The sequence below is a fragment of the Rhineura floridana genome, chromosome 16, assembly GCF_030035675.1.
Source record: "Rhineura floridana isolate rRhiFlo1 chromosome 16, rRhiFlo1.hap2, whole genome shotgun sequence".
NCBI lineage: Eukaryota > Metazoa > Chordata > Lepidosauria > Squamata > Rhineuridae > Rhineura > Rhineura floridana.
The window spans coordinates 29,400,781-29,428,328 of NC_084495.1; the positions used below are offsets into that span (position 1 = coordinate 29,400,781).

General features: G+C 45.2%; 1 protein-coding gene across 2 annotated transcripts in view; it reads left to right on the forward strand.

The window, feature by feature from the left end:
- Positions 1 to 27,548, forward strand: part of IL1RAPL2 (interleukin 1 receptor accessory protein like 2) — a 515,439-nt gene that overhangs the window by 363,076 nt on the left and 124,815 nt on the right. For both annotated transcript variants that reach the window (XM_061598749.1, XM_061598748.1), the window contains one exon: positions 16,894 to 16,968. In XM_061598749.1, the coding sequence (XP_061454733.1) occupies positions 16,894 to 16,968 (75 nt within the window). The remainder of the gene's footprint in view (positions 1 to 16,893; positions 16,969 to 27,548) is intronic.

Sequence of the window (27,548 nt, forward strand, 5' to 3'; positions counted from 1 at the left end):
ATCTGATCCACAATTACTAATCTTCACACTGAGAAACCCCTCATAAGCTTTCGGAGCAAAACTGCTAGCTTATTTGTGCTATTCCCCCCCCCCTCAAAAACAGCCCTTGTTTCCAATTAGCCATGGTTACTTATTTCATGTATCTGTTTTGGTTCAGTGGCTACTTGCTCCCTGAAAGTGTTTACACCATTCAGGAAAGCTCTATTTTTTAAGTGCCTAAAGAGATCAACGTGAATTTAGGCAAGCCGTGTGTAGCTAAGCGGTTTCCTGAGTCCCAAGCCTGCAATGTTATGTACTCAGCAGGCCTGTGCAGCTTCTTCCCTGCCTAATATTTATATCTATCTTTCTGGCTCAATCATATCACTCTGTGGTCAACTGAGAAAGCTTGACATTTTTTTGGCAAGCATCCACCACTAATTCATTTCTGGAGCCAGGAATGCAGTTGGATCTCCTGATTGCTGCCTTTGAACGTTGCTGCTAGACACACTGCACTATCCACCTCTCTTGTTAGGACCCCCAGAAAAATGCTGAAAGTAAAATGAAAATAACGGGAAGTTTGAAAGACTACAAAGGGTCAAAAAACAAAATGCAACTAATCCACAGTGAGCAATACTCAAGATGCTGCCTGCATAATGATGGAGGCAGGGGGGCATGTCCAATCAAATGCTGTTGAAATATTTTTTATATATACAAAAGTATCTACTGCCCTCTCATAAAATATCATAAGAACATAAGAAGAGCCTGCTGGGTCAGGCCAGTGGCCCATCTGGTCCAGCATTCTGTTCTCACAGTGGCCAACCAGATGCCCCTGGAAAGCCCGCAAGCAGGACCTGAGCGCAAGAGCACTGTCCCCTCCTGAGGCTTCCAGCAACTGGTTTTCCAAAGCATACTGCCTCTGACTGTAGAGGAAGAGCATACCTATTATAGCTAGTATATAATGTATATATGAGAGCCAGTGTGGTATAGTGGTTAAGGTGTTGGACTATGACCTGGGAGACCAGGGTTCAAATCCCCACATAGCCATGAAGCTCACTGGGTGACCTTGGGCCAGTCACTGCCTCTCAGCCTCATGGAAACCCTATTCATTGGGTCGCCATTAGTCGGAATCGACTTGAAGGTAGTACATTTACATTTAAAGTGTATATATATATAGCATATAGCTTTGATAGCCTTACCCTCCATGAATTTGTCTAATCCTCTTTTAAAGCCTCCAGATTTGTAGCCATCACTGTCTCCTCTGGGAGCGAGGTCCATAGCTTAACTATGCGCTGCGTGAAGAAGTATTTTCTTTTGTCTGTCTTTAATCTTCTTGTATTCAGCTTCATTGGATGTCCACGAGTTCTAGTATTATGAGAGAGGGAGAAAAACGTCTGTCTATCCACTCATTCCATGCCACGCATAATTTTATAAGCTTCTATCATGTCACCTCTTACTCGCCTTTTCTCCAAGCTTAAAAAGCATCAAAGGCTGCAACCTTTTCTCATAGGAAAGTTGCTTCACCCCCTTGATCATCTTGGTTGATCATGGCAGTATACAGCAATATAAAATATCTTTAAAAGCTATTAACATTGGTAAAACATAATCATTAAATAACTGGCTACTCAAGAGTCATTTTAAACAACTGCATAGGCCTGCTGTAAAAACAAAGTCTTCAAGTGACATCTGGAAGTCAAGAGCGAGGATGCCTGCCAAATCTCTGCTGGAAGAGTGTTCCACAGCAGGGGACCAGCGATGCTACATGCCCAACTTCTAGCTGAGGCCAGTTGGTCCTCTGAAACATGGGGAACAACTAACAGCACTCCTCCAGATGATCTCAGTGATCAGGCTGGGATATAAAGGGCTCAGGTGGTCCCCAAGGTGTCCTGGACCCAAGTTGTTCAGTGCTTTGAATATCAACACAAGAGACTTGAACTGGGTCCAGTAGGTGGCATGGACAGTTTAGAGGACACATCAGTCAAGAAACTAGAAAATAACTTTATTGTTTCTCTCCAACAACAACAGAACAACAATGAGAAACTCCTGGCTCCATGCAGGTATAAATAAGCCCTGTGCTGCCTAGTGACCAAACTTTTTTTTTAAAATATAAATAGATAAATACAGTTAAATAAACAAATAATAATAAACTGTACAACTGACGCTCTCTGCAGAAATAAATATTTTGAGTGTAATCCTGTTTAAATTTTCCTGCACTATTATCACACCAATAGCAGGTTCACACATGTGTGCTCATCATTTGGAAACTGCCCCATTTAGGTATGTAGACCATCGGAGATCTCACCCAACAGGAAGAACGTTACTCTCTTTTCAGATATGGTGCTATCAACTCGAGTCCATGCACACATTTAGCTACCAGTCATCACGCGTAGAGAAACCAAGTCCTGCACATGCATGTGTGAATGGTACCTGTGAGTAAAGGCGAAAGAAGGCATCAACAGACAAACCAACCTTGGTTATAGCTCATGGTTTGCCTGAAGCAAGACAAACAAGGAAACCTGGGTTCAGTCAACATGGTAAGCCAAACCATGGATTTGCCACAACACCAGGACCAGAGGAGGAGCAAAGTGGCTGCAGACTCTTCTCCAGGAACCCGCACATTTGTGCTAAGCCATGGTTTGGTTTAGTATTTCATGTGAATCAGAGCATAGAGTATTATAACCTGACACTTCTTCATTGGCCCATTTGCAACCAATGAAAATGGAGAGGCTAAGTTCAGGGAGCTGGTTGTGGTGTATAAAGCCCTATGCAGCTTGGGATCAGGTTGCCTGAAATATCTTCTTAGCCCTTATATATCCACTCAGTCACTGCACTCTGTAGGTGAGGGCCTCCTGCAGATACCACCTCATCAGGAGGTTTGTTCCACCCCACATAGAAAGCAGACTTTGAGTGTTGTGGCACCTACGCTTTGGAATTCCCTCCCCTTAAATATTAGGCACGGTCTCTGTTTTCATCTGGGCACCTACTGAAGACCTTCCTCTTTCAACAAGCCTTTTAAGTAGAGACATTTTCCCAGTCTGCATCTATGTTTGAATTGTTTTTAACATTTTTTTAAAGATAGTTTTAAAGTTTTTTTTAAGATATTTTGTTTTAAAGATGTTTTTGGTGTTTTATCATTTGGACTCTTTCTGGGAGGAAGGGTGGGATATAAATGTAATAATAAATAAATAAAATTTGGAGACTTTCAAGGGAGTGAAATGGAGCAAACTGGGGTCCCACTGTGGGTAGTGAAAGTAGCTTAACAATCTTAACACGAACACACACAAACTGTTTAATATTTGTCACACTCTGCCTTACAGCGGTAGATCTGTTTGGCTCTATGTATTTTTGCCTTTTGGGAACTTAGCTATGTTTCCTTCAATAGTCCCAGCACTGCTGCAGTTGCTTTGAGCACACGAGGGGGGGGGGTCACCTGCTATTCATCAGAATGGTGGATACAGAAATAATATTTCCATAGCACCTTTTTAGTGATGTCTAATGAGTTTCTCCTTTGGGTCTTTGTGGATACCTTGAATGGTTATGTTTGTTTAATGACAGAAGTTGTGTTTACCATGTTCTTAATTGGCTTCTCTCTAAAGTGCTGAAGGGGTAAGTTTTTTAAAAAACCAAGAATCAGGTGGGGGACAAAATAACTTTTGGTGTATTAAAGCCTTGCAGCATTTATTAATCAGACAGGCCAGCAGTTGCCCCTGTCAATAGGTGAGAAACAACGTCTATAAAGTTATGCAAAGAATTACAGAGGTTGCTGTGGGGCATTCCTGCTAAATAATAAATGTTACTTAAGAGAGCATGCAATACCAGGTTGGGTGGGTTCTTCCCCCAAAATAATATCCTTTGAGGTTTATTGCTAGACCAGCATACTAATGATAAGACTTCCATAAGCCAAGCTTAAAGCAAACACAAAACAATTGCTTCCAAAATTATGAGTCTGTATAATTTTGCAATTTGAAGTTTAAGCTCATCATTTGGTATAAAATAAAGAGAGTAAAACGAGTATAATTAAAAACTCAGCCGAGTTTGGGGGGAATTTAAAAGCCCCTGAGAGCTGTTTTGGGGTCATCAAGGATCCTGACCCAAACATCAGGTTGCAATAAAAATTCCGATAAAAAGAAAACACAACAATCACATGTGATGTCCCTCCTTTACATCTGACAGAGTTCAGAGAAGTACAAGGGGACAGCTGAGGAAGAAGGCAAAAACCTTCAGTCAACAGCAGGCAGTTAATGAAGGAGGGAAATGCCTTCCCAGCTAGGTTGTCCATGTGTCCTTTGCAGAGAACAGTCCTCTGTTTGAAGGGCTGTCCGGTTCAAGTCCAGCTTAAAGATGAAAAAATTGGAAATGGCCTGCCTTCAATTTGATTCCGACTTATGGCGACCCTATGAATAGGGTTTTCATGGTAAGCGGTATTCAGAGGGGGTTTACCACTGCCTTCCTCTGAGGCTGAGAGGCAGTGATTGGCCCAAGGTCACCCAGTGAGTTTCATGGCTGTGTGGGGATTCGAATCCTGGTCTTCCAGGTCGTAGTCCAACACCTTAACCACTACACCACACTGATAAGGAACCATAATAAGGGCAAGAAGGGCTTTGTGGTTTCCAATCCTACAGCACAAGGAGAGCAAACTGAGCCAGGCACACTTGCCTTGCTTTCCCCACTATGGTGAGATGTATTGTATTTCCATTTAGAGCTTCCAAATTTGCATCTGTGCATATGAATAGGTTATGCAAATGTTATACCAAGTCTCTTTCCTCTTTTAGGGCAATTACATTTCCTCTTTCCGTTTTTGCGTCTGATTATACTTGCACAGCACAATAAGTAGGAGCCAGCAGAGTGCAGTCTGGTTGCATCAGGCATGGAAATCTCATTAAACCCTATAGTAGCCATTGAGGTCAGTGCAAGAAGGATTGACTTTGAACTTCCTGTGGAGATTAAAATCTTAGGAAGAAAAGGATTTCCTGCCAAGTCTGCAAGGCATTAAATGCATGGCTGCATTGAACGTATCTGGTTTGGATTTCTTTGGTTTTTAAAAATAGCAGCTGTGAAAGGGAGAACTGATCTGGATTGGAGTAAACCTTTTTCTTGCACGTGATGAAAATCACCCAAGGTCCAATGCTGAGAGCCAGTGTGGTGTAGTGGTTAAGGTGCTGGACTATGACCTGGGAGACCAGGGTTCAAATCCCCACACAGCCATGAAGCTCACTGGGTGACCTTGGGCCAGTCGCTGGCTCTCAGCCTCAGAGAAAGGCAATGGTAAACCCCCTCTGAATACTGCTTACCATGAAAACTCTATTCATAGGGTCGCCATAAGTCGGGATCGACTTGAAGACAGCCCATTTGTCATTTGTGCATCCAATGCTAGTCCTACTTAAAGTAGACCCATTGAAATGAATAAGTATGACTAACTCAGGACCATTCATTTCAATTTCCTTTATGTCTGGGGCTGGTTTTTGTGACCCTTAGTCAAACAACGCAATGTGATCTTCTGACATTTTTTAGAGCAGCTGTGTGTATGTGTGTGAGAGAGAGAGATTGGGTCATGACAGCAGTGCTGGATTAACCCTTTCACAGTTTCACCAATCTCACACACCCCTTTGCAAGCCCTGCTTCTGTCTGTTTCCAACTCCCCACTAGTGAAGGTAACAACTGGGGGGGTGCAATTCTAATTGGGAAAATGGTGTTGCCACAATCCATTTCAGCACACACACAGAGCTGCATTTAAACAAAAACATTGGGAGGGGTCAGATCTTCAAGCCATGTTTCGTTTGAGCCCCCCATACATGCACACTGAACTAATACCCCCTTCAAAATTACTTTATCTTCTGTCCCTCCCAAACCACCCAGTGCCAACTATCTGATTCCCCTATGAGGATCTGTAGATCTCGTGCCCAGGATGAGAGGCAATAACGGAATTCGGGGATGTGATTAATTCTTGCTTTATTAAGGAAATTTCCACATTGAATTTACTGCGCTTCATGCAAGCCCCTAATCTAACTCACTAGATTCCCTAAGTGCCTATTCCTGCAGCATTGAAAGAAAGTTGACAGAGCAAAGTTTTCCCGCCTCCCCACCCCTTATGAAGGAGGGAGACAGTCACGCAGCCTCACGCTCCTTCGGAGAGATCCCCCTCCCTCTGCCTTTTTCTGTTCCTCCCTCCTTTGCCGTCTGCGAGCTTGAGGGGAGGGGGGTTCCTCTCCCTCTGAGGCACTGACGTCTCTATCCCGTGCGAGGGGGGCGGGTGAGTGGAAACTGGACACCGGCTTCTTTACGGGGCTGCTGGGCTGAGGAGGGGTTACGTATCCTCTTCTCTCCGTCTCCTCTTCCATCTCCCCTCCCCGCTGCTCGAAAGGAGGCATGAGAACTGGCAGGGCTGAGTCCTTGGCCGTTGGAATCCCAAGGTCTCTTACTGCAGACATCTCTCTCTCTCCTCCCTCCTCTTCACTCCCTAACTGCAACTCCTGGAATTCCAAATCCCCCTCCCCACTCTCTCCCACATCGTCTTCAGGATCCCGATCCAAAGTCTCGACAGTACCCCCCTCCCCAAGGCTTTCCTCCCCCAGTCTTTGGGGGTACTGCTGGTGAAAGTCCCGGACCAAGTCGGGGGCGTGGACATCCTCCGCATTCTCCCACGACCTTTCCACCGGGCTGTAGCCCACCCAGTATATGAGATACTGCAGTCGATTTCTTCTCTTTCTGGAATCCAAGATACTTTCCACTTCGAACTCCGTCTGACCGTTTATCGCTAGAGGGGCACCTGGTTGCACCTCTGGCCTGAGGGGGCTCGGGGAGTGTTCTTTAGTGAGTAGGGAGCGATGAAAAACTGGGTACACCTTGAACGTGGGTGGCAGTTTCAACTGGTAGGCTACGGGATTGATTTGCTCCTCCACCTCAAAAAGATCCACCCTCCTGTCTTGTAATTTTCTGTACTTACCCGGCATGGGTAAGAACCGAGTTGATAGCCAGGCCTGGTCTCCTACTTGGATCGGGGCTCCCTCCTGGCGGTGCTGGTCCGCTACATGTTTGTAATTCTCCTTGGCCTTGTCCAACTGGGCGTGCAATAGCTGTTGCATAGCCTGTAATTCCTGGACGAAATCCTCGGCCGCCGGCACCATCAGCGTTTCGCGGGAGCTAGGGAAGGCCTTGGGGTGAAGCCCATAGTTTGCGAAGAAGGGTGTTTGGCGTGTGCTGGAGTGCAAGGCATTATTATAGGCAAACTCTGCTAGATGCAAGTAAGACTTCCAGTCATTTTGCTGATACGAGATATAGCAGCGTAAATACCCTTCCAGGATCGAGTTGAGCCACTCCGTCTGCCCATCGGTCTGGGGGTGATGCGAGGACGACATCTTTAGCTCCGTGCCTAGCTGCTTCCACAGAGCTCTCCAGAACTTGGCGCTAAACTGAGTCCCTCAATCTGAAACTATGCTGTCGGGCAATCTGTGCAAGCGGTATACCTCTCTCATGAACAGTTTAGCCGTCGCTTCTGCGCTCGGTACTCCTGCGCATGGCAGGAAATGAGCCATCTTAGTTAGAGTGTCTACCACCACCAGGATGGTCGACATCCCTTGGGAGTCAGGGAGGTCTGTTATAAAGTCCATTGAAAGTGCCTTCCAGGGGGCCCGCGGTGTGGCCAAAGGTTCAAGTAACCCAGCTGGTTTCCCCGGTGCGTGCTTTGTCCTCAAACAGACTGGGCAGGTCTGGACGTAGTTCTCTATTTCTTTCCTCATTTGCGGCCACCAAAAATCCCTGGCGACCATTTGGATGGTTTTGAAAATGCCAAAGTGGCCTGCCGCCGGGGAGTCGTGGCACTGCCTCAACACCCGGGTCCTTATCTCTCCAGGAGGCACATACCTCGCTGATCGGTAGCACAAGAGTCCATTGCTTTCGTGTAATCCGCTCTCCTTTTTGGCAGGTAGATCCAAGTCAGCCAGACATTGTTGCGCGCAATGGTCTTTCGCTTGAGCTTCTTTAAGTTCCTTTTCCCAAGATTCTTGACACGCACCCGCGAACACTCTCTCTGGGGGGATGATGTATTGTTGAACATTTGGGGCTTTCTCTTCCAAATATCCCGGCAGTCGGGAGAGAGAGTCAGCCCTCTGGTTCTTGGCTTGGGGGTAGTAAGTAATCCGGAAGTTAAACCTAGAGAAGAACTGTGCCCACCGTATCTGTCGCTGGTTCAACTTCCTAGCTGTCTGCAAGCTCTCGAGGTTCTTATGGTCCAATCTAACCTCAATTTGGTGTTGGGCCCCCTCCAGGTACTGTCTCCAGTGGGCGAATGCTTCTTTAATCGCAAGAAGCTCTTTTTCCAAAACAGTGTAATTTTGCTCGGGGTCCGTTAGCTTCCTTGAAAAGTATGCGCAGGGGCGCAGTCCCTCTCCTTCCTCTCCCTGTTGTAACAAAATTCCTCCGATGGCAAAGTCTGAGGCGTCGCACTCCACTATATAGGGTTGTGTGGGGTCGGTGAACTTCAGGATCGGCTCTTCCAACAAATGCTTCTTTAATTCCTCGAAGACCTTTGTGGCCTCCGCCGTCCACTGGAACACCTTCTTTCCCCGTAGGCAGTCCGTCACTGGGGCCGTCAGCTTGGAGAAGCCCGGAATGAACTTCCGGCAATAGTTAGCGAATCCCAGGAAGCATTGGACATCTTTCTTGGTTTTAGGCTGACTCCATTCCAACACACAGCTCACTTTTCCTGGATCCATCTCTATCCCCTCCGGGGAGATTCGGTATCCTAAGAAATCCAAAGCAGTCAGATCAAAGCCACACTTCTTGAGCTTCGCGTACAGCCTGTTCTCCCTCAGTCTCTGTAGCATTGTTTTTACATGTCTTTCGTGATCCTGTGGGTCTTTTGAAAATATCAAGATGTCATCCAGATAAATGATAACGTAGGAGTCTAGGAGGTCTCGGAACACCTGGTTCATGAACTTCTGGAACACTCCAGAGGAGACGGACAATCCGAACGGCATCACTAGGTATTCAAACTGACCCTGCGAGGTAAGAAATGCGGTCTTCCATTCATGGCCTTGCTTCATCTGCACCAGGTTGTATGCTCCTCTCAGATCCAGCTTGGTAAAAACCTTGGCCGAATGCAACCGATCCAGCAGCTCCGGAATGAGGGGCAGGGGGTAGCTGTTAGGTATAGTGATTTGATTTAATGCGCGGTAGTCATGGCATGGCCGGAGCTCCCCCCCCTTTTTTTTCTTGATGAACAGCAAAGGCGCTGCCGCAGGTGACTGTGAGGGTCGAATGAACCCTCGCTTCAGGTTCTTCTCCAGGAACTCCCATTGCGCCTCTCTCTCTGTCTCCGTGAGTGAGTAAATTCTCCCTGCCGGGATGCTAGCACCCAGGACTAGGTCTATGGCGCAGTCATACGGGCAATGTGGGGGTAGGTTCTCTGCTTCCCACTCATCGAACATGTCCTGGAATTCTTTATAATTGTCTGGCAACACCACTCCCTCCGGGCTTTGTTCGGTCCCAGCCAGAATGGCTCCTGTCGTCGGGGGTTGGCAATTCTCATGGCAATACTGGGAAGTAAACACCACCACCGCTTCCTCCCAATGGATCTGAGGTCCATGTTTCGCCAACCACGGCATCCCCAGGATCACTGAGAAACTTGAGAGATGAGACACATAGAACAAAATAGTCTATGAATGCCCTGGGATTTCCATCTCCAATTCTTGAGTCACACGTGTCACATCCCCGGACTTCAAAGGCCTTCCGTCAATGGTCTCCATAGCTAAAGGCTTTTCTAGCTCCCAGGTGGGGATCGCGTAGCGGGTCACCAACTCTGCATCCATAAAACAAGTGGATGCCCCACTGTCTATCATGGCTTCTGTCTTAAAACTTTCCCCCTTGGGCATCATAATCCGAACAGGCAATATCAGGACCCCCCGCGAGGGGGGTTGTGTCACTGCGGCCCCCAACCCTCCGGCCTCTTCGAGAGCTGGGTTGTTCAGTTTCCCGAAGGCTCGGGCTTCCCCACCTTTGCCCCACAATTCCGGGCTAGATGCCCAGGTTTAGCGCAATACAGACAGAGATTCTCTCTCCTCCGCCTCTCCTTCTCCTCGTCCGTCAGGCGCTGTCGAACCCCTCCCAACTGCATGGGTTCCTCTCCGCTGGGGGATGGGGGTGTCGGTCCTGGCGCGTTGCGGCTTCAGGGTGCTGGTATGGGAACAGGGTATCGAGGCGCCTCATGTCTTTTCTCCAGTCGTCGTCCCTCCAGCCGGTGGTCTATCTGCAGGCACACACGGATCAGGTCTCTCAGAGTGTCTGGGGGTGTCATTCGGGCCAGTTCATCTAGGATTTCTGGGCTCAGTCCACTTCGGTACAAATACATGTGCGCGGGATCATTATAGTCGGTCTCTTGGGCCAGGAGTTTGAATGTATTGGTGTAGCTCGCCACTGATCCTCTCCCCTGTCGAAGCGCGCCCAGCTTCCTCGCCGCTGTCTCCTTCCTCTGGGGGTCCTGGAACATCTCTCCCATGGCGGTCTTGAACCCGGCGTATACCCCCAGTAGCGGGTCGGCCCTGATTAGGTAGGGGGTTGCCCACTTCGCGGCCTCTCCTTCCAAGAGGCTAATGACGAAGGCCACCTTGGCTTCGTCCGTTGGGAAGTCCACCCGGCGCACCTGCATATAAAGTTCACATTGGGCCAGGAACGTGGCAAACTGATCACTCTGTCCTGCATATCTCGCGGGTAATCCTACAGGAGTCTTGACTGGAGCTGCAGTGGCACCGGGAGGCACTGCCTGGAGCTGGATGACTGCCGCCCTCAAGGCTTGGTTGTCAGCCTGCAGGGTCTGCATCGCGGCCCGAAGGTTCTGATTCTCTGTTTGTAGAGCTAGGAAGTTAATCTGCAGCACCTGTAAATCCGCTTGCAATGACTCGAGGGAGATCCCTCCTGCAGCTCCCAGATTCATCTTGTATTTGGCAAGTTGCTGGGGGCTTGAGGGATCTGAAGGTGGCTCTGTCAAGCTCTTGTGCCCAGGATGAGAGGCAATAATGGAACTCGGGGATGTGATTAATTCTTGCTTTATTAAGGAAATTTCCACATTGAATTTACTGCGTTTCATGCAAGCCCCTAATCTAACTCACTAGATTCCCTAAGTGCCTATTCCTGCAGTATTGAAAGAAAGTTGACAGAGCAAAGTTTTCCCGCTTCCCCACCCCTTATGAAGGAGGGAGGCGGTCGCGCAGCCTCACGCTCCTTCGGAGAGATCCCCCTCCCTCTGCCTTTTTCTGTTCCTCCCTCCTTTGCCGTCTGCGAGCTTGAGGGGAGGGGGGTTCCTCTCCCTCTGAGGCACTGACGTCTCTATCCCGTGCGAGGGGGGCGGGTGAGTGGAAACTGGACACCGGCTTCTTTACGGGGCTGCTGGGCTGAGGAGGGGTTACGTATCCTCTTCTCTCCGTCTCCTCTTCCATCTCCCCTCCCCGCTGCTCGAAAGGAGGCGTGAGAACTGGGAGGGCTGAGTCCTCGGCTGTTGGAATCCCAAGGTCTCTTACTGCAGACATCTCTCTCTCTCCCCCCTCCTCCTCACTCCCTAACTGCAACTCCTGGAATTCCAAATCCCCCTCCCCACTCTCTCCCACATCGTCTTCAGGATCCCGATCCAAAGTCTCGACAGTACATTTGAATATTAAAAGGGGAACTAATGGGAGCTGCAGCAAACTGTTGCAGTGTAGAGTGCTCTCTGTTGAGGATTCCAGCCACTCCGTTGCACCACCATCCCACAAATGCAATTGTCAGCCAGCATTCTGTAGTCACTTACAGGACTGTTTTGGAATTTCACCCTCCCTTTAGGATTTTTTCCCTGAAGTACTAATTCACACACAGCTCTTAGGCCACATTCACACCATACATTTATTCCACTATTATTCCACTTTAAACAATCATGGCTTCCCCCATAGAATCCTGGATAATGTAGTTTATGAAGAGTCCTAAGAGTTGTGAGGAGACCACCCCTTTTCCCTTCACAGAGCTACAATTCCCAGAGTTCTCTGGGAAGTGAGACTGACTGTTAAAACACTCTGGGAATTGTAGCTGTCTGAGGGGGAATAGGGGTCTTCTCACAACTCTCAGCACCCTTTACAAACTACACTTCCCAAAATTCTTTGGGGGGAGTCATGACTGTCTAAAGTAGAATAATAGTGGAATAAATGTATGGTGTGAATGTGGCCTTAAACTATGGAATTTGCTCCCACAGGAGGTAGCGATGGCCACCAGCTTGGGTGCCGTTAGAAGCGGATTAGAGAAATGCATGGAGGATATGGTTATCAGTGGCTACTAACCACAGCAACCATGTTCTGCTTCTACTGTTGGAAGCAGCATGCCTCTGAATACCAGTTGCTGAGAATCACAAGTGGAGAGAGTTCTGCTATGCTCGGGTCCTGCTTGTGGGATTCCCATGTGGAATCTGGTTGGCCACTGTGAGAACAGGATGCTGGGCTAGCAAGGCCATGAGCCTGCTCCAGCAGGGATCTTCTTATGTTCTTTCTTCTGCAAACATTGGGCTTCCCCCAAACCTGATGATACCGCCCTGTTTTGTGGGAGAGATGCTGTTTTGGCTACATAAGCAGCAGGACTCACAGCTTGAACAATGGAAATAGGAGGAATGATGGAACAGGGCACCTCTGACCCAACTCCTTAGATCATGCACAACTAAGAACAATGCTTTCAAAAATGTATATTCCTTTCCTCCCAACTGACAAAAATAAAACCAAAGTATAAAAATGCAAAGCAGTTTTTTTTTAAAAAAAAACTGGCATACCTTCCTAGGGAGGCCATTTCACAAGATTGGTGCCACCACTGAAAAGGTCCTGCCTGCTCTTAGTGAATTCCCAATGGAGCTTCAGTCTGCAGAGGCACATGGAGCAAGGCCTTAAATCAGAGATGGGTAACCTGTGTTCCTCCAGATGTTGGTGGACTCCCAACTCCCATCAGTTCCAACCAGCATGGCTAATGGTCAGGGATGATGGGAGCTGAAGTCCAACAACTTCTGCAGAGCCACAGGTTCCTCCACCTCTGTCAGATGTTGACTGGAATGTACTGGCATTACCTTTGGGGGAAGGTTGTCCTTTAAGGAACTCAGGTCCCAAATTCCCAGTTCTTGGCTGGTATGAGCAGCAAGGCTCCACCCACCTATGGTTCACATCCCCTCCTGGACCTTCACACCCATCCATGTGTCCTGTGTCCAGTGGAGGCTGGTCTATTGGGGCAAATGGGGCACTGCCCCATCAACCTCAGTCTGCCCTCAGCCAGCCCCCACCTGCCATCTTATTTACAACCAGTCATGGGGGGCTCTGCCTTTTCCTCTCATTCTACCTACTGTTGGTCTTCTTGCCCAATGGGCACCAGCCACCATTGCCCATAGAACAAGGAGAACACCCCAAGTCTGAGAACCATAACTCATGTACACATTCTGTCTTTTCATGGAGCCATTTTTCTTCAAGGTGGAACATACTAGGATTTGATGTTTTCCAGCACAGTTTAGGAGGTTACTGTCACAATGAGGGATAACCAGTCCTCTCTCCACCCATTGCAGAATTGTAGTTTATAACATTCTCCTAGATAAGAACATAAGAAGAGCCTGGCTGTTGGTTCAGGCCAGTGGCCCATCTAGTCCAGCATCCTGTGCTCCCAGTGGCCAACCAGATGCCTGTGGGAAGCCCACAAGCAGGACCTGAGTGCAAGAGCACACTCCCCTCCTGCGGTTGCCAGCAACTGGTATTTGGATGCACACCGCCTCCAACTATGGAGGCAGAGCATTGCCATCTTGGTTAGTAGTAGTCACTGATGGCAATGAATTTGCCTAATCCTCTTTTAAAGCCAAATTGGGCTTTTGCATCTTCTGCATTCCCTTAAGGACGGTGTACACTTTTCTGACTGCCTCTTCTCCAAGCATTCCCATGGAAAGAAAAAAAAGCTGTAGAGAAATTATGGGGTGGAGGGGACACAGTCTTGCTCAGACATTTTCTCTAGTGATAAGGCATAGCCCCGGCTGCGAGTGCTAGAGGCAGGAAAATAGGTACACATGTCATCTTAGTAGCCAGCCAAAACCAAACAGCAAAGGATTGCTCTGAAGAGTTTACTTTAAAGAAAATGATTGATATTAGGTTATATACTGTTTTATATACTTCTGGTTCAGTGGTACTTGATTTTCTTTGCCCTCTAGCTTATTATTTATTGACAAAGTTTTCAAGAGGAGAATGAGAGTGTAAGGGAAAGGGAAATTGAACCAAACGTCAAATGGAAACACACACAGAGGGCCCATGTGCAGTATACATGTAAAGCAGTATCATACCGCTTTAAAGAGCCATAGCTTCCTCCAAAGAATCCTGGGACCTGTAGTTTGTTAAGGGTATGGAGAGTTTTTAGGAAGCCCCTATTCACCTCACAGAGATATAATTCCCAGAGTTCCCTGGGGATTGGTTGTTAAACCACTCTCCTAACAACTCCCAACAGTCTTAACAAACTACAGTTCCCAGGATTCTTTGGGGGAGGCTGTAACTGTTGAAATGGTATCATAGTGCTGTAAATATATAGTGCTTCTGTTCAGGCAGGTCGTTGACCTTTAGTGATTAAAAAGGATCTCTGCACTTCTTAATATTTAAACATTTCCAAGCAGAATACACCAATGCAACATAGAAAGAATAAAACAGCCTCATGAAAACAGAGATACAACATTTTTAAAAAACACAGTAAAACTTTAAAGCTGGTTCTTGTTCATCCTGATGCTCTGTTCATGGTCTTGAATTTTCTCTTTCAGTATTTTGTGTGGTATTTTGTTGCAGTGTAGTGCTTTTATTGTTGCTACTGACCTTGGGCACCTCGTGTGGAAAGGTGAGATAAAGGCACCATGCATTTAAAGTACTCTTATACCAATTTAACCATCATGGCTTCTCCCCACAGAATCCTGGGAACTATAGAGTTCTTAGGTACTATCTCTTTATGGCTCAGGACCCCAATATCTTCTTTGCCAGTGTATATCTACCAGGACCCTTAGATCTTCTGAGAAACTTCTCCAGGTCTCAGAGGGAGGTGACAAAGTAGTTGTGGCTCCCCATCTATAGAATACATTCCCCAGTGAGGTTTGTTTGCTGCCAGGACTGATATCTTTTCAGTGCCAGGTAAAGACTGACGTTTTTCCAAGGGTTTTGATAAGCTGAGACGGTGTTGTTTCGTTACTAGCGTGCTGCCAAAGCTTTTCTGTGGCTGTTATGGGAGTATGTATATAATATAGACCTTGATGAATGGTAGGTGTTTTGTATGAAATATTTTAAAGGTATTTATGTATTTATGTTTTTAAATATGACATATTTGGAGACATTTGGGTAACAAAGCAGCTAACAAATTGAATAAATTTTCAATACTTTTGGATTGCTTCCTATTTTATTTATTTGAAGTTGGGAGGTTTTTTCACCCTACTCTTCAAGCTCCTAGAATGGCTTTCACCACTCAATAACAGGAAAGTCCCTGCACTCAGGCTTACAACCTGAAAAACACAACACAAAAGGAAAAGGGATTGGTAGGGAGAAGGAAAGAGACCAAACTCTTGTCTTACCCAACATTGCTTCCACTGTAGGCAGGACACAGAGAAGGACCTCTCCATTAGATCTTAGGGAGCAGGCAGGGTGATATGGCAGTTCTAGACATTATTTTGAATTGTGCCCTGAACTGAGCTCTCTCTGTGATCAGATCCAATCTTAAGTCACATAAATTAGTACTTAGTGATCGCTCTCTGAAGTGTCCCAACATCAGTGTCTATATTAAAGTGAATTAGAATCTGAGAATTGTGCTAGAATCCATCCCACAGCTTTTGAAAATTCTCAATAGAGATAGCACCATATATGATTAGGTAGCAATGACAGCCCTTCCTTCTTCCTCTGATAGCATTGAGAGGTCCTGAGTGCATTAGCAAAGGAAATTGATTTTAGATTCCTGCCATCAACTTTCTGCTCCTCAGCTAATCCAAAAATAATTTAATTGCACCAACGGACTGGATGATCCTCGGGATCCATTGTCTCATTTGAGTTTGGGATGAGGTGCTTTGAGCTGCCACTTTCTTAGAACTGGAGTTTCCCATTTAGCTCTAATAAAATTGCATGTATAAGCAATATAAGCCTTAGGAGATCATGACGCTGCTGTTGGGTAAACAGAACTTTTCTTTTGAATTTATCTCATTAGGATATGGAGTAGAAGGTAAATCCTAATCTGCATTGAAAGGCCAACATTAATAGGTACATAGATTGGAATGTTGTTTTGTTGGGAGAGGATTGGGGAAGGTGCATTAAAAGATTGCAAAGGTCTGTACTAAATTTGGTGGAATGTTTGTACTTCCAAGGGCCTAGATCTGCTTGAATGTCTTGGCTTCTGCTGTTGCCTTTTGCCGAGACTGCACTGTACATTTATTTCTGGCATCTCCAGATAAGACTGGGAATGTCCTTTTCCTGAAACCCTGGAGAGCCATTGCCAGACAATCTTGACAATCTGAGCTAGGTGGACCACTGGTCTGGCTTGGTATAGAACGACTTCCTATATTTCTATTTAGAGCTGCTGCATAGGCTCATTTTGATGGAAGGACCATAGCTCAGTGGCCATCTACTTAGCATGAAGAAGGTCTCAGCTTCAATCCCCAGCATCTCCAGGTAGACAGGATAAGACCCTGTCTGAAACCCTGGAAAGTAGCTGCCAGCTGTAGTCAACAATACTGAGCTAGTGGTCCAACTCACTAGAAATCAGCTTCCTACTGCAGTCTGACACAGACAGAATCATTACAATAAATGCCCGTGGCACCATCAAGTCTACAAAAATGCAGCCACTGGTATGACAGCTGTTTTATCTTGCAACTTGTCTAAAGTTATCTTCATTCCTCTTTTGTCTCTTTTGTCTTTCTTTTTTTTCCTTTTCCAGCTTTAGTCACTAAGAGACCTCCCCAGCCTTTGTACCCTATGGAGAACCAGACGAGCATTATAGATGTCCAGCTGGGTAAGCTGCCTGTTGGGGAATAACAGATTGGCGAAAATGAAGGAAGCCAGAAAAGTTTGTGGCCAGTGTTACTACATGCAAATCAATTTGCCTTGTTCTCGTTTATAATGGGGGAATTTATTGCAACAGCAGTTTCGCTAAATGAGTTTGTGTAGCATCAAGGAATGGTGCTAATTGGCTATTTAGGATGAAAGGGCTGTGGTTCCTTGTAGAAGATGACGGATGGAGTCACAGGTGCCTGAAATAGCACATGCAACGACCAGTTTTTACTATTCATGGAGGCCCACCTGTTGACAAAAGGTGGAGGACTTAACAGTGCTAAGGAAGGGGCATGATAGACTATTATTCAGTTATTCATGGAGTGGAAAAAGTGGAGGGGGGGAGAGAGACAGAGATTTTTTTTTCTCCCCCTGCTATAATACTAGAAAGTGGGTCATCCAATGGAAATGTTTGGCAGGAGATTCGGGACAGAAAAAAGATTGTGCTCCTTGATATCATGCAATTATGGGACGGGTGAGGAACATTGTTCAGCCCAAGGACCACATCCCCTCGTAATGAACATTCCAGGGGCCTCTTGCCAGTGGTGGGTTAGGCCAGAGGCAAAAGTGAGTGAGAAAGAAAGGCAAAAATAGGAAGATCATTGGGTGTGACTCTTAGCTTTGTACAGTAGGCTACATTCTAGCTGCAGCGTTTTACACGCACGTACAGACATACCTCCATCCAGGCAAGCAAGAGGCATTATCACAGGTCAAGGACAGGTTCTTGCCAGGCAAAAGCACTCAAGGGGTGTATCCTAGGAGGAGTTATGGTTCCCAGACTCTCGTGTTTATGAATTACAATTGAAACATTGCAAAGCAATATATATATTGCTAAACAGCTTGGGACTGAAATTCCTGAAGGAGCTCCTTTCCTTGTGCCAATTTGCCCATGTCTTAAGATCATCAGGAGGAAGCCTTTCTTGGTGTCCCACCATTCATTATGTTGTGACATGGGAAAGGGCCTTCTCTGTGATGGCACCTCACTTGCAGAATGCCTTTTCCTTAGAGGTGTGCCTGGTGCTAACTCTTTCCTTTCAGTACCAGATAAAAACATATTTGTTTGCTCAGGAATTTACAAGGTGGTAGTTTTATTCCTGAAAATACGTGGCCTGCAGTGTAGCTTGTAAGAAACTGTAGTTTTTAACAATGGATGGTTTCAATTATGATTGGTTTTTATCTGTGTTTGTTGTTTATTGGTTTTGGTTTGTGATTTTTCTAATACTATTTATTAATTTGGGGTGTGTGTGTGATGGCATTCTACCCTGATAGCATTTTGATCAGGAGTGGGGAACCTGTGGCCCTCCAGATATTGTTGGACTCCAACTCTCATCAACCCCAGCCAGTATGGTCAATGATCAGGAATGATGGGAGTAGTAGTCCAGCAACATCTGGAGGGCCGCAGGGTCCCCAACCCTGATTTTAATGAAGGGTGGGTGAGAAGTGTACAAAATAAATGGAATCTAAGTACAACCTAGGCTTGTCAATAAATCCAACTGTTGATGTGACCTAATTGCAGAGTTTAAGCTTCAGATAATACCTAAAGTTGGCTTTGTCCTTCCTAAGAAGCATTTTCTTCCATTCCTTTATAACAGTGGTTCTCAAACTATTTGGTTCGCAGTGCACTGTAAAACATAAAAAAAAAAATTCTGGTGCACTTCGTGTACAAAATTAAAAATATATTAATATATTTTAAACTATGAATAAAAATAACTTAAACTATAGAAAACTATTGCTTACCCTATACAAATGGGTTTCTTCTCATTTTTAAAATATACTTTCATAATATTTGAGGCACACCTAGCCACCTCTTAGGGCGCATCAGTGTGCCTGGGCGCACCGTTTGAGAATCACTGCTTTATAAGGTGACAAAGATCAAAACAATCCTGTCAAACTGAGACAGAAACTGAAAGCTGGCGTTGCTGTCTGCTTATTTTCTCTTCCTCTCCCTCACCCCCCATTTCCCGGTGCTAGAAATTTAGAATAAGATTCCAAGAGAACTAGAAGACAAAGAAGATTGTCCAAATCATATTAATTTCCCATTTCCATGCTAAGGCAGACAATAAATTAATCCCATGAGGACAACCAATCTCACATTCATAAGTTCTGTCTCTCATTTATTTTAGAAATATCATGTTGTCCTTTGACAATAGACACATTACTGCAAACTCATTTTTCCTTCCACAAGAGATAGGAAAGTATTAGCAGAAGTGTTGATGTCAGAGTGCTTCATCTTCATGGCCTTGGTGGACGTAACAATATGAAAAAATATTACTAGGTAGGCCTGGTATCAACAGATGGCATCTGTGGGCAGTTTTGGGGCCCAGTGGAGGCTGGACCATTAGGGTGAATGGGGCATTGCCTACCAACCTCAGCCAGTCCCCAGTTGTCTGCCTTCTTGCTTACAACCAACCCAGAGGGTGGCACTATCTATCAACTTCCTCCTCCTTAGTCTCAGTGTTGCCCTTGTAGACATCAGCAGGGAGGGGGTGGAGACAAACTAGAACTGGCTTTGCCTGTCATTGGGTCTGCCTCCACCTACTGTTGGCCTCCTGCCTTATACCCTACCAGTTCCAATGAACCTTGAGTAAGGCTCAGCACTGATGCCGTCCCTAGGCTGTGTGATCAGCCCTGGGCAATGAGCTGCCATTTTAACAGTGTTCCTCCATGGCATTATGGGAAATTCAAATGGCTGCTTGCCATCCAGTGCTCATCAAAATGTTGACAGGTAAGCCTACCAAGAGCCCCAGTGGGGGCGTTACCAAAGGGCACTCCGCTATGGGCCCACTCAAACACAGAGACAGTTCTTTTACAAGCTGCCAATGAGTAGCATGTGTTTCTGTTGGAAGCTCAGCAGAGTTAACACAGCAGTTGCAACAAATCAGTCTGTTAAGACCACTGGTAAAGGTGAAAAATAAATGTTAGGGTTTATTCACTAAAAACATACAAAGCCAACTCTCTGAATAAGAGCTCAGAGAGACACGTCCTCACAACATAGATGGAGAACAAAGGAAGAATGTGTGGTCTGAGAAGAAGCAGGAAGAAGGTGCTCAAACAAACAAACAGAAAATGTTGGTAGTCTTGACCTGATTATTGGGGGGGGGAGAATTGTGATGGTGGAGAAGTTTCCTCTTAATAGTGCAATAGATTTTCTGTTTTACATTAATGAATGCACTTGAACAATTTGCAATTCAACTTATTTCCACAAAACAACACGTAGGAAATGATATTGGCTGAAAAGTCTTTCTTGCTTGTGGTTAGGTTTTGAGAACTTGCTAGTATTGCATTTTGATGATGTATATTTGAGGCATGGCTGGGGGTGAAAGAGTGGTTTTGCATTTGGGTACCAGAGGGAGGAATAGAAATTAAAAGTGGGCTAAGTTTGCAGCCCTTTCTCATCCTTATTTTTTTAATAAAGAAAAGACCCAGCTTTTGAAACAGATCCACACTGTGACTTTTATGGTCTTTTCACTGGGCTTGTCATGAGAATGAGTTATTAGAATGTGAACGGCTCACATGCTCTGTAAATTACAGGATAGTAACATTCCTCTGTGCTATTTTGACCTTTTCAGCATTCTGCAATTTGCTAGGCTGTGCCATTCAGCATTTCCCCTTGTTTACAGCTTTGCTAAATGGGCGAGAAGTGGCAGAATAGGCAGCCAATCAAAATATACATTGTTGGTAAAGGTCAGGATCATGCATCATGCCATTTCCCCCCACCATTGGCTATCAAAGATTAGGGCATCTAGATTAGCTTAATGCACTTTTTTATGACAGTGAAGGGGAGAGAATGAGATTCCTTAATTGGTTTCAATGGGGCAACAACAGAACATTAATAATGACATAAGTGTTAGTTTTTAAAAAAAACAAAGTATAACAATATCATCCTGGCTGTGCCAAGTGGTGGATGGTGCTCCCTGGGACTGGTAGGGCAGAAAGCAGAGAGCCCAAACAGTAAGTGGATCCAGAGCTAATAACAGGCAGAGCCAACTCATTCTAGTTCTGTCCGCATCCTCCTCCCTGCTGAGTTCTGCAAGGGGACACACTGAGACTAAGAAGGAGGATGCTGACAGCCAGGACCACCCCCTAGACTAGCTGTAAGTGAGAAGGCTGGCTAGCGGAGGCTGCCTGAGGGCAGACTGGGGATGGTGGCACAGTGCCCCTATTTGCCCTAATGAATCAGCCTCTACTGTGGGTGCTTTAAGCAGAAACATCACACAGTGGTGACAAGGGCTGCTATCAGGTCATCTAACTCTGAGTATTTTCACCCTGGGGCAGCTTGGCCATCTGCATCATCCTGTTACTATACATTGAGCTGATGTGTGTTAGAACATTTGCTAAAGGGGGTTATCTAAATGGACAGTGTTCCCAACCTTTTTGGAGATGGTGGGCACATTTGGAATTTTGAGGAAATGCCATGGGCGCCAGTCACAGATGGCTACCTTGGGGGCATGGGATAACAAAAACTGGCTGCCATGCCTAAAAGATAAAAAAGAAACAGAACTACAGCACTCTCACTTCTCTGTGAAGCTCTGTGTGCCTCTCTTCTATTCAGAACGGATGGGTGAATGGGTATCCAATCCTGGCATCATCCAGTGTAGGTGCTGCCACACTCAAATAATGACTTCTTTCAAGTGCAAAATAAGTATTACGTTGCACCTGTAACAGTACTAGTTCCACAGATGGAAGTGGTTGAATGAGCACATATGGGATAAGGCGATCCCTCAACTAAACTGGTCCCAGACTGTTAAAGGATTTATACACCAATAGTAACATCTTGAACTTGGCCCAGTAACTTCCCTGGGCTCCTACTGAGAGGAAGGGTGGGGTATAAATCTAATAAATAAATAAATAAAATAAAATAAAATAAAACATATATTGTTTTAAATTTTAAAATTGTGTTTTAAATTGTTTTTAAAATATGTGTTTTAAATTGCATATTTGTTACAATGTTTTTGATTGCTGTAAACCACCCAGAGAGCTTTGGCTATGGGGCAGTATACAAGTGCAATGAAAAAATAAATAAATCAGCAACGGTCTCACTTCTTGCACTAACTGCAGTTTCCAGGTTAAGCCCCACATAATGTTCATTGCAGTAATCCAACCTTGAAGTCACCAGTGCCTGAGCTACTGTGGTTAAGCTGTCCGAGTCCAGGAATGGTCATAGCTATCATATCAGCTGCAGCTGGTAAAAGGCACTTCTAGCCACTGAGTGCCCTCACTTGCCCTAATGAACTAGTCTCCACTATTGTGGGCTGAGGGACCATAATGCATGCAGAGTGCACAGAGGTCCATTATGGCTCTTCAGGGATCCCTGCAAAACACAGGTCCTCATATTGCCTTCACCTTCCATTGTAATGAGAGGTATTTGGCCAGTGTGTAAATAAGTATCAGTTTGACTTTAGCAGAGCTCCAGCCTAATAGTGAGGGACTCCAATTATGTACCTTGCAAATGGTGCTGCATGCTTTACTGCTCAAGCTTCCTCCGATTCTCTGCTAACTCAAAGCGTTTTCCATCCTTCACTGCCCAAGCTGAATAGTTTATGGGTACGGAATTTACATATATTACAGCCATCCATGATTAAGCTACAAATTATAGTTCACTGATCCAGAGACAATAACTAGAGCTGGTTGAATAATTAATTAACAACAGGTAATTTATTCAGTGAATTTCAACTTCCTCCTCTTTTCAGCAAAAGTTACTACAGAAGGTACCTGCTGAATCGCTACTGGAAGAGCATTCCACAGGAGTGAGCCAACAATGCTGAGGGATCAGTTTTGGCTCCGTTTTGTGTTGATGTCAAATGAACCTCACCAACTCAAGGGACAACTAGCAACAGTCTTACAGATGATCTCATTGATTGAGCTGGGACATAAGGGTTCAGGCAATCCTTAAGGTACCACAGACCTAACTGGTTTGTAAATTAATACAAGGACCTTGAACTTGGCTCAGTAGTAGACGGACAGCTAGTACAGATATTTTAACAATGGTGTCACATGCTAGCTATTATGTGCCCCCATCAGCAGTCTGGCCACTGCATTCTGTGCCAGCTGAAGCTTCCAGGCCAGATCCAAGGGCAGCCTCACTTGGAGTGTGTTACAGGAATCCAGCCTTGAGGTTACCAACACATGGACCACAGTGGTCAGACTACCCCTACATGGGAACAACAATGCCCTGAATAGGACTCTCGATAAACTACAATTCAGGAGTGTAAATGTAGGTAGGATGAACTAGAGGAATGATGAAGGAATAGCATGGAGCAATCCTTTTACTTAGTCTAATTAATGTACATGATGGAAGTGCTTAAGTGTATTCCTAGTACAGAAACCTGCCTTCCAATACATACCCTGGAAATGTGAAAGTAATATACAGTATTTTGTTTGTTTTCCCCTCCATCATATTATATCCCGAGCTATTTTAAGTCGTTAGGGGAGACTTTTGCCAGCTCTTTTGGGCTGGGATTTTCATTGTCAAATGGCCTTGATTGGCAGGAAACAATATGGAGATTGACAAGAGCATCCTCCCTGGCCACATTATTTTTTCACCAGATGACTACATTTGTGCAGATGACAGATATGTTGATTTGTGTCCCAGACAGAATGAATCCACATGCTCAATTTACATGAAAGCTGACACTTGAAGAGAGGGCTGTGGAAAGAAGGCAAGCAGGCACTTGATAAAAGAGATTGTCAATATGTGATTGGCTTATCATCCCCTCCCAGCTTGACTCTTGTTGTTGGTTAATTGCTTGGTGAGATAAGAGGAAATGATTAGTGATCACTGATAGGTTATAATAGCAGCTTCTCACTTCCAGGTTATCAAATGATAACGGAAAGTATAATGTATTGGCTCACTCTTACTGTTTGTATGTGTCCTGTTTCCTTTGCTCTGTAAGCAGGGCTGGCACCAGGCATAACTGAGCCCTTGGGCACCAGGTACTTGGGCACCAGGTATCTGGGCCCGCAGCACCATACAGCCCAACACCCCCTCCCACTACAGGCAGCCAGGGCATAAATAGGCCTGCTCCACCTATCTCTTGTGTCAGCATGCAAGCATGCCTGCCATCAACCAAGATGGTGGTGGGGATGTCAACCCCTTAGAGGCACTCTCGGCACCATATTGGGTGATGGCATGCACACTGATGTGCTAATGCAACAGGTAAGTGGGGTGGGCAGTCTTATTGAAGCCCATACTGCCTATATCGGGGTGTGTGTGTCTGGGAGCTCACAATCTGTGAATTGCAGAATGGGAGTGCCACCCTCCTACACTAAGGAAGATCCCCTGTGGGCCACAGGGGCCCTTAACCAGGGTCCAAACTGTCTACCTGCTGGCACCAGGCTTGTCTGTAAGCCTGCAGGCAATGGCTATCACACATCCTATAGTAGCAATGCTAATGCTAATATTAATATTAATAATAATAAAAATAAAAATAAAAATAATAAATGCTTCCTTGCCCACCTCAGGCAAACATATCCTACTGTGGAACACCACATCTTTATGGAACATTGGTGGATGCCTCTTATTTCTGAGCGCTGTAAATGCAACAATATCTCTTGCTATGAAATGTTGATCTCTTGCTGTTGACAACATATACTTTGTCCAAACTTTTAGAAATAAGATGATCTTTTAAAAAAATGGAAATCAAAGGCATATGACTTTTTAGCAGACAATAATAGGTGATTATGAGATTAAAGAGGGAGAAATAGAACAGCTGGCAATGTCTATCATTTTTTATTTCTTTCCTCGACACTCTTGATTGAAATCACTAGTTTTCAACACTAACGCTGATTGTGTTGAAACTAATTTAGATCCTGACTCAAATCAGAATGAGACACAAGGGTAAATGTGAATGGATGCCCCCTATAACTCAAACAGCTCAGCAGAAAACCATCTCTCTGGTGTCAAAAACGTGATGAGTCTACACAACACACCTGCTTTGTACAGAAACATGCAAGCTGGCTAGTGCTTGTTGATGCTTAAGAATACCCTGGATCATTTGGACAGTTTTGTACTTTTACAAATCAATTCCTGTAGTTTCTCCCTAGTTCTTTTAGCTTAGCTTTGCCAACAAAATGCCTCTTATTATTTCCACTTGTCCCTGATAAGAGACTAAAGTCTGGCTCACCCTTGTGTGATCATCACTTGACTTACTCAACAATTGACGACTCCTGGCTATAGGTGAAAATTGTCTCTGCTGAAAACAGTTGTGTTGGGGTTGGCATTGGATAATATGGTTATCTGTCTCTTGTGATAAATCTGTGACATTCTGGTGTTCCCAGTGGGGAAGGGCTGTAGCTCAGTGGTAGAGCATCTGCTTTGCATGTAGAAATGTCACAGACATTTTGGGGGGTGCGTCATGCATGCATGCACACGCATTGAAACCTAGTCCTGATTTAAAATAGTGTGATAATCTGAAAGATTCCATTTCTGATGTAGTTCTATTTCTGATGCCCTGAACCCACTGTTCAGTTCTATCTGACAAACTTTCCCTGTTGGTGGGGAAGAGGAGAGAAGGGGGCTGATCTGCAGATGGATAGGCACATTCTTTTGTAACATAGCTTGGAGTTTAAGAATGCACATCCCATTGAAAGCAATGGACAACATCTGTATTTAGATGAATACCATGCAGTGCCTCCCACTGAAAGTAATGGACAGCAGCCATGCTTGGATGTATATCTTGAGTCACATCCCATTAAAAGCAAGGGAGAACATCCCCATTGAGATGTGCATGGAAATGTACATCCTATTGAAGACAATCCCACATTGGGATGTGCATCCAAAAATGCGGTTTCCAGGGATTTCTGTGGATATCCAAGACAATGGAGGAGAAAAGTGGGAAACTCCATGGAAGTAAAGGGGCAGGTTTAACACACGCCAGTAGTACTCATGTTTGTTTTTAATTGTTGTCATTACAGAGGAGATTTTTTCGTGTTGATCCATTGCATATAAAATGGTATGAGAGTCCATAAACATCTCCTTGCTTACTTTTCCAGTGCACGTAATCTTTTTTCAAAAGCAAACTCTTTGTATTCTCCAGTTTGAGTGTACATAATGCATTGGTAGCACGTAAGGTCATGAGCACAGGCAGGGCAGAGTGGGGAAAGCATATTAATAAATGATGCACAAGTATCAGACGGGGAAAATATATTGGAATGTTCCATGTTTCATTTTTGAAAAGTCAGGGCTTGCTGGGATATTTTTTTGGGGGGGGGAATGCGTCTCACACCAAGACACATATCAAGTGTCTAGATAATAAGAGACACAGCACAGGAGGGATTTGGCGAGCCTCATCTCCACTCTCTGCACACTGAGCAAGGATTTTTCATTTCATCCATCATTCACAGCTCACTGCAATGCTTCCAAAAGTCACTTAAACTTATCCTGCCTAGAAAACGATGGGATGGAGGAAAGCCAAGAAATCCATACTGTGCTCTCTCTTATCACACTAAGTCTGTACTGTAAGGCTACAAGCTGGATTGGAGTCGTGACTGTTAGCAGGATTGATACTTATTGACAAATGAATACCGCATCCCAAGTCTAGGCAACGTCTGCTACATTTTCCCTGATCCTGAAATAAATGGCGAGTCATTTCTCTCTGCAAGTTCCAGCTGAAGCCTTCTATGAAAAGTGACTTTTTAAACATTGGCAGTTTCATGCTAGACACTGAACAAAATATAACAGGATGTTTTTTAAAGTGGCCTTCTGAACTCGTAAGGCATGGTCTTTCCTAGAATCTAAGCCCATGAAAAAGGTTAAACAGCACTGTTTAAAAAACCAAAAAAAAAAAAGAACAGAAAAAAGCAACTTCCAGTTTCTCAATGAAGGCTGCTCCGTTAGGGCAACTGGGACACTGCCCCACCAACCTCAGCCTGCTCTCAGCCAGCCCTCACTTGCCTTCCTCCATACTCAAAATCAGTCCAGGGGGTTGCTTCCTTCTCCTTTGTCTCAGTGTTGCCCCTTGTAGAACTCAGCTGGGAGGAAGATGGGGGCAAATTTATTTATTTGTTAAACTTGTATCTCACCCTTCCTCCCAGGAGGAGCCCAGGGCAGTAAACAGCTCAAAAACAAAACATCTTGAAAAAATCTCTGGAAAAATTTCTTTAAAAGCAAGGATAAGTTCTCTACTTTAAAAGCTTGCTGGAAGAGGAAGGTCTTCAGTAGGCACCAAAAAGATAACAGAGATGGCGCCAGTAAAAGTTAGTTGGAGTAGAGTCAGTTGCCTCTGCCAGTCATTGGCTCTGGTTTCACCTACTGTTGCTCTCCCTGCCTTCTGCCCCACCAGTGTCACTGGGCACCAGGTACCACTGCAGTTCCTGTCAATCAATTGTATGGAAAGGAAAGGAGAGGTCTCGATTAAATCTTCTGCTGATCTTCCTTCCCCACTGTTTCAGGTACCCCTTGGGTCATTGCAGCACCATGGTCAGCTCAGTGTGAAACCCTTGCTTGACCAAGAGTTGGGCATGAACTGAGGCCTTCTGAGTCTGTTCCTCATCTTTCCCACGCTCCACCCCCTTGATCTGAACACTGTGATGGATGTCCAACCT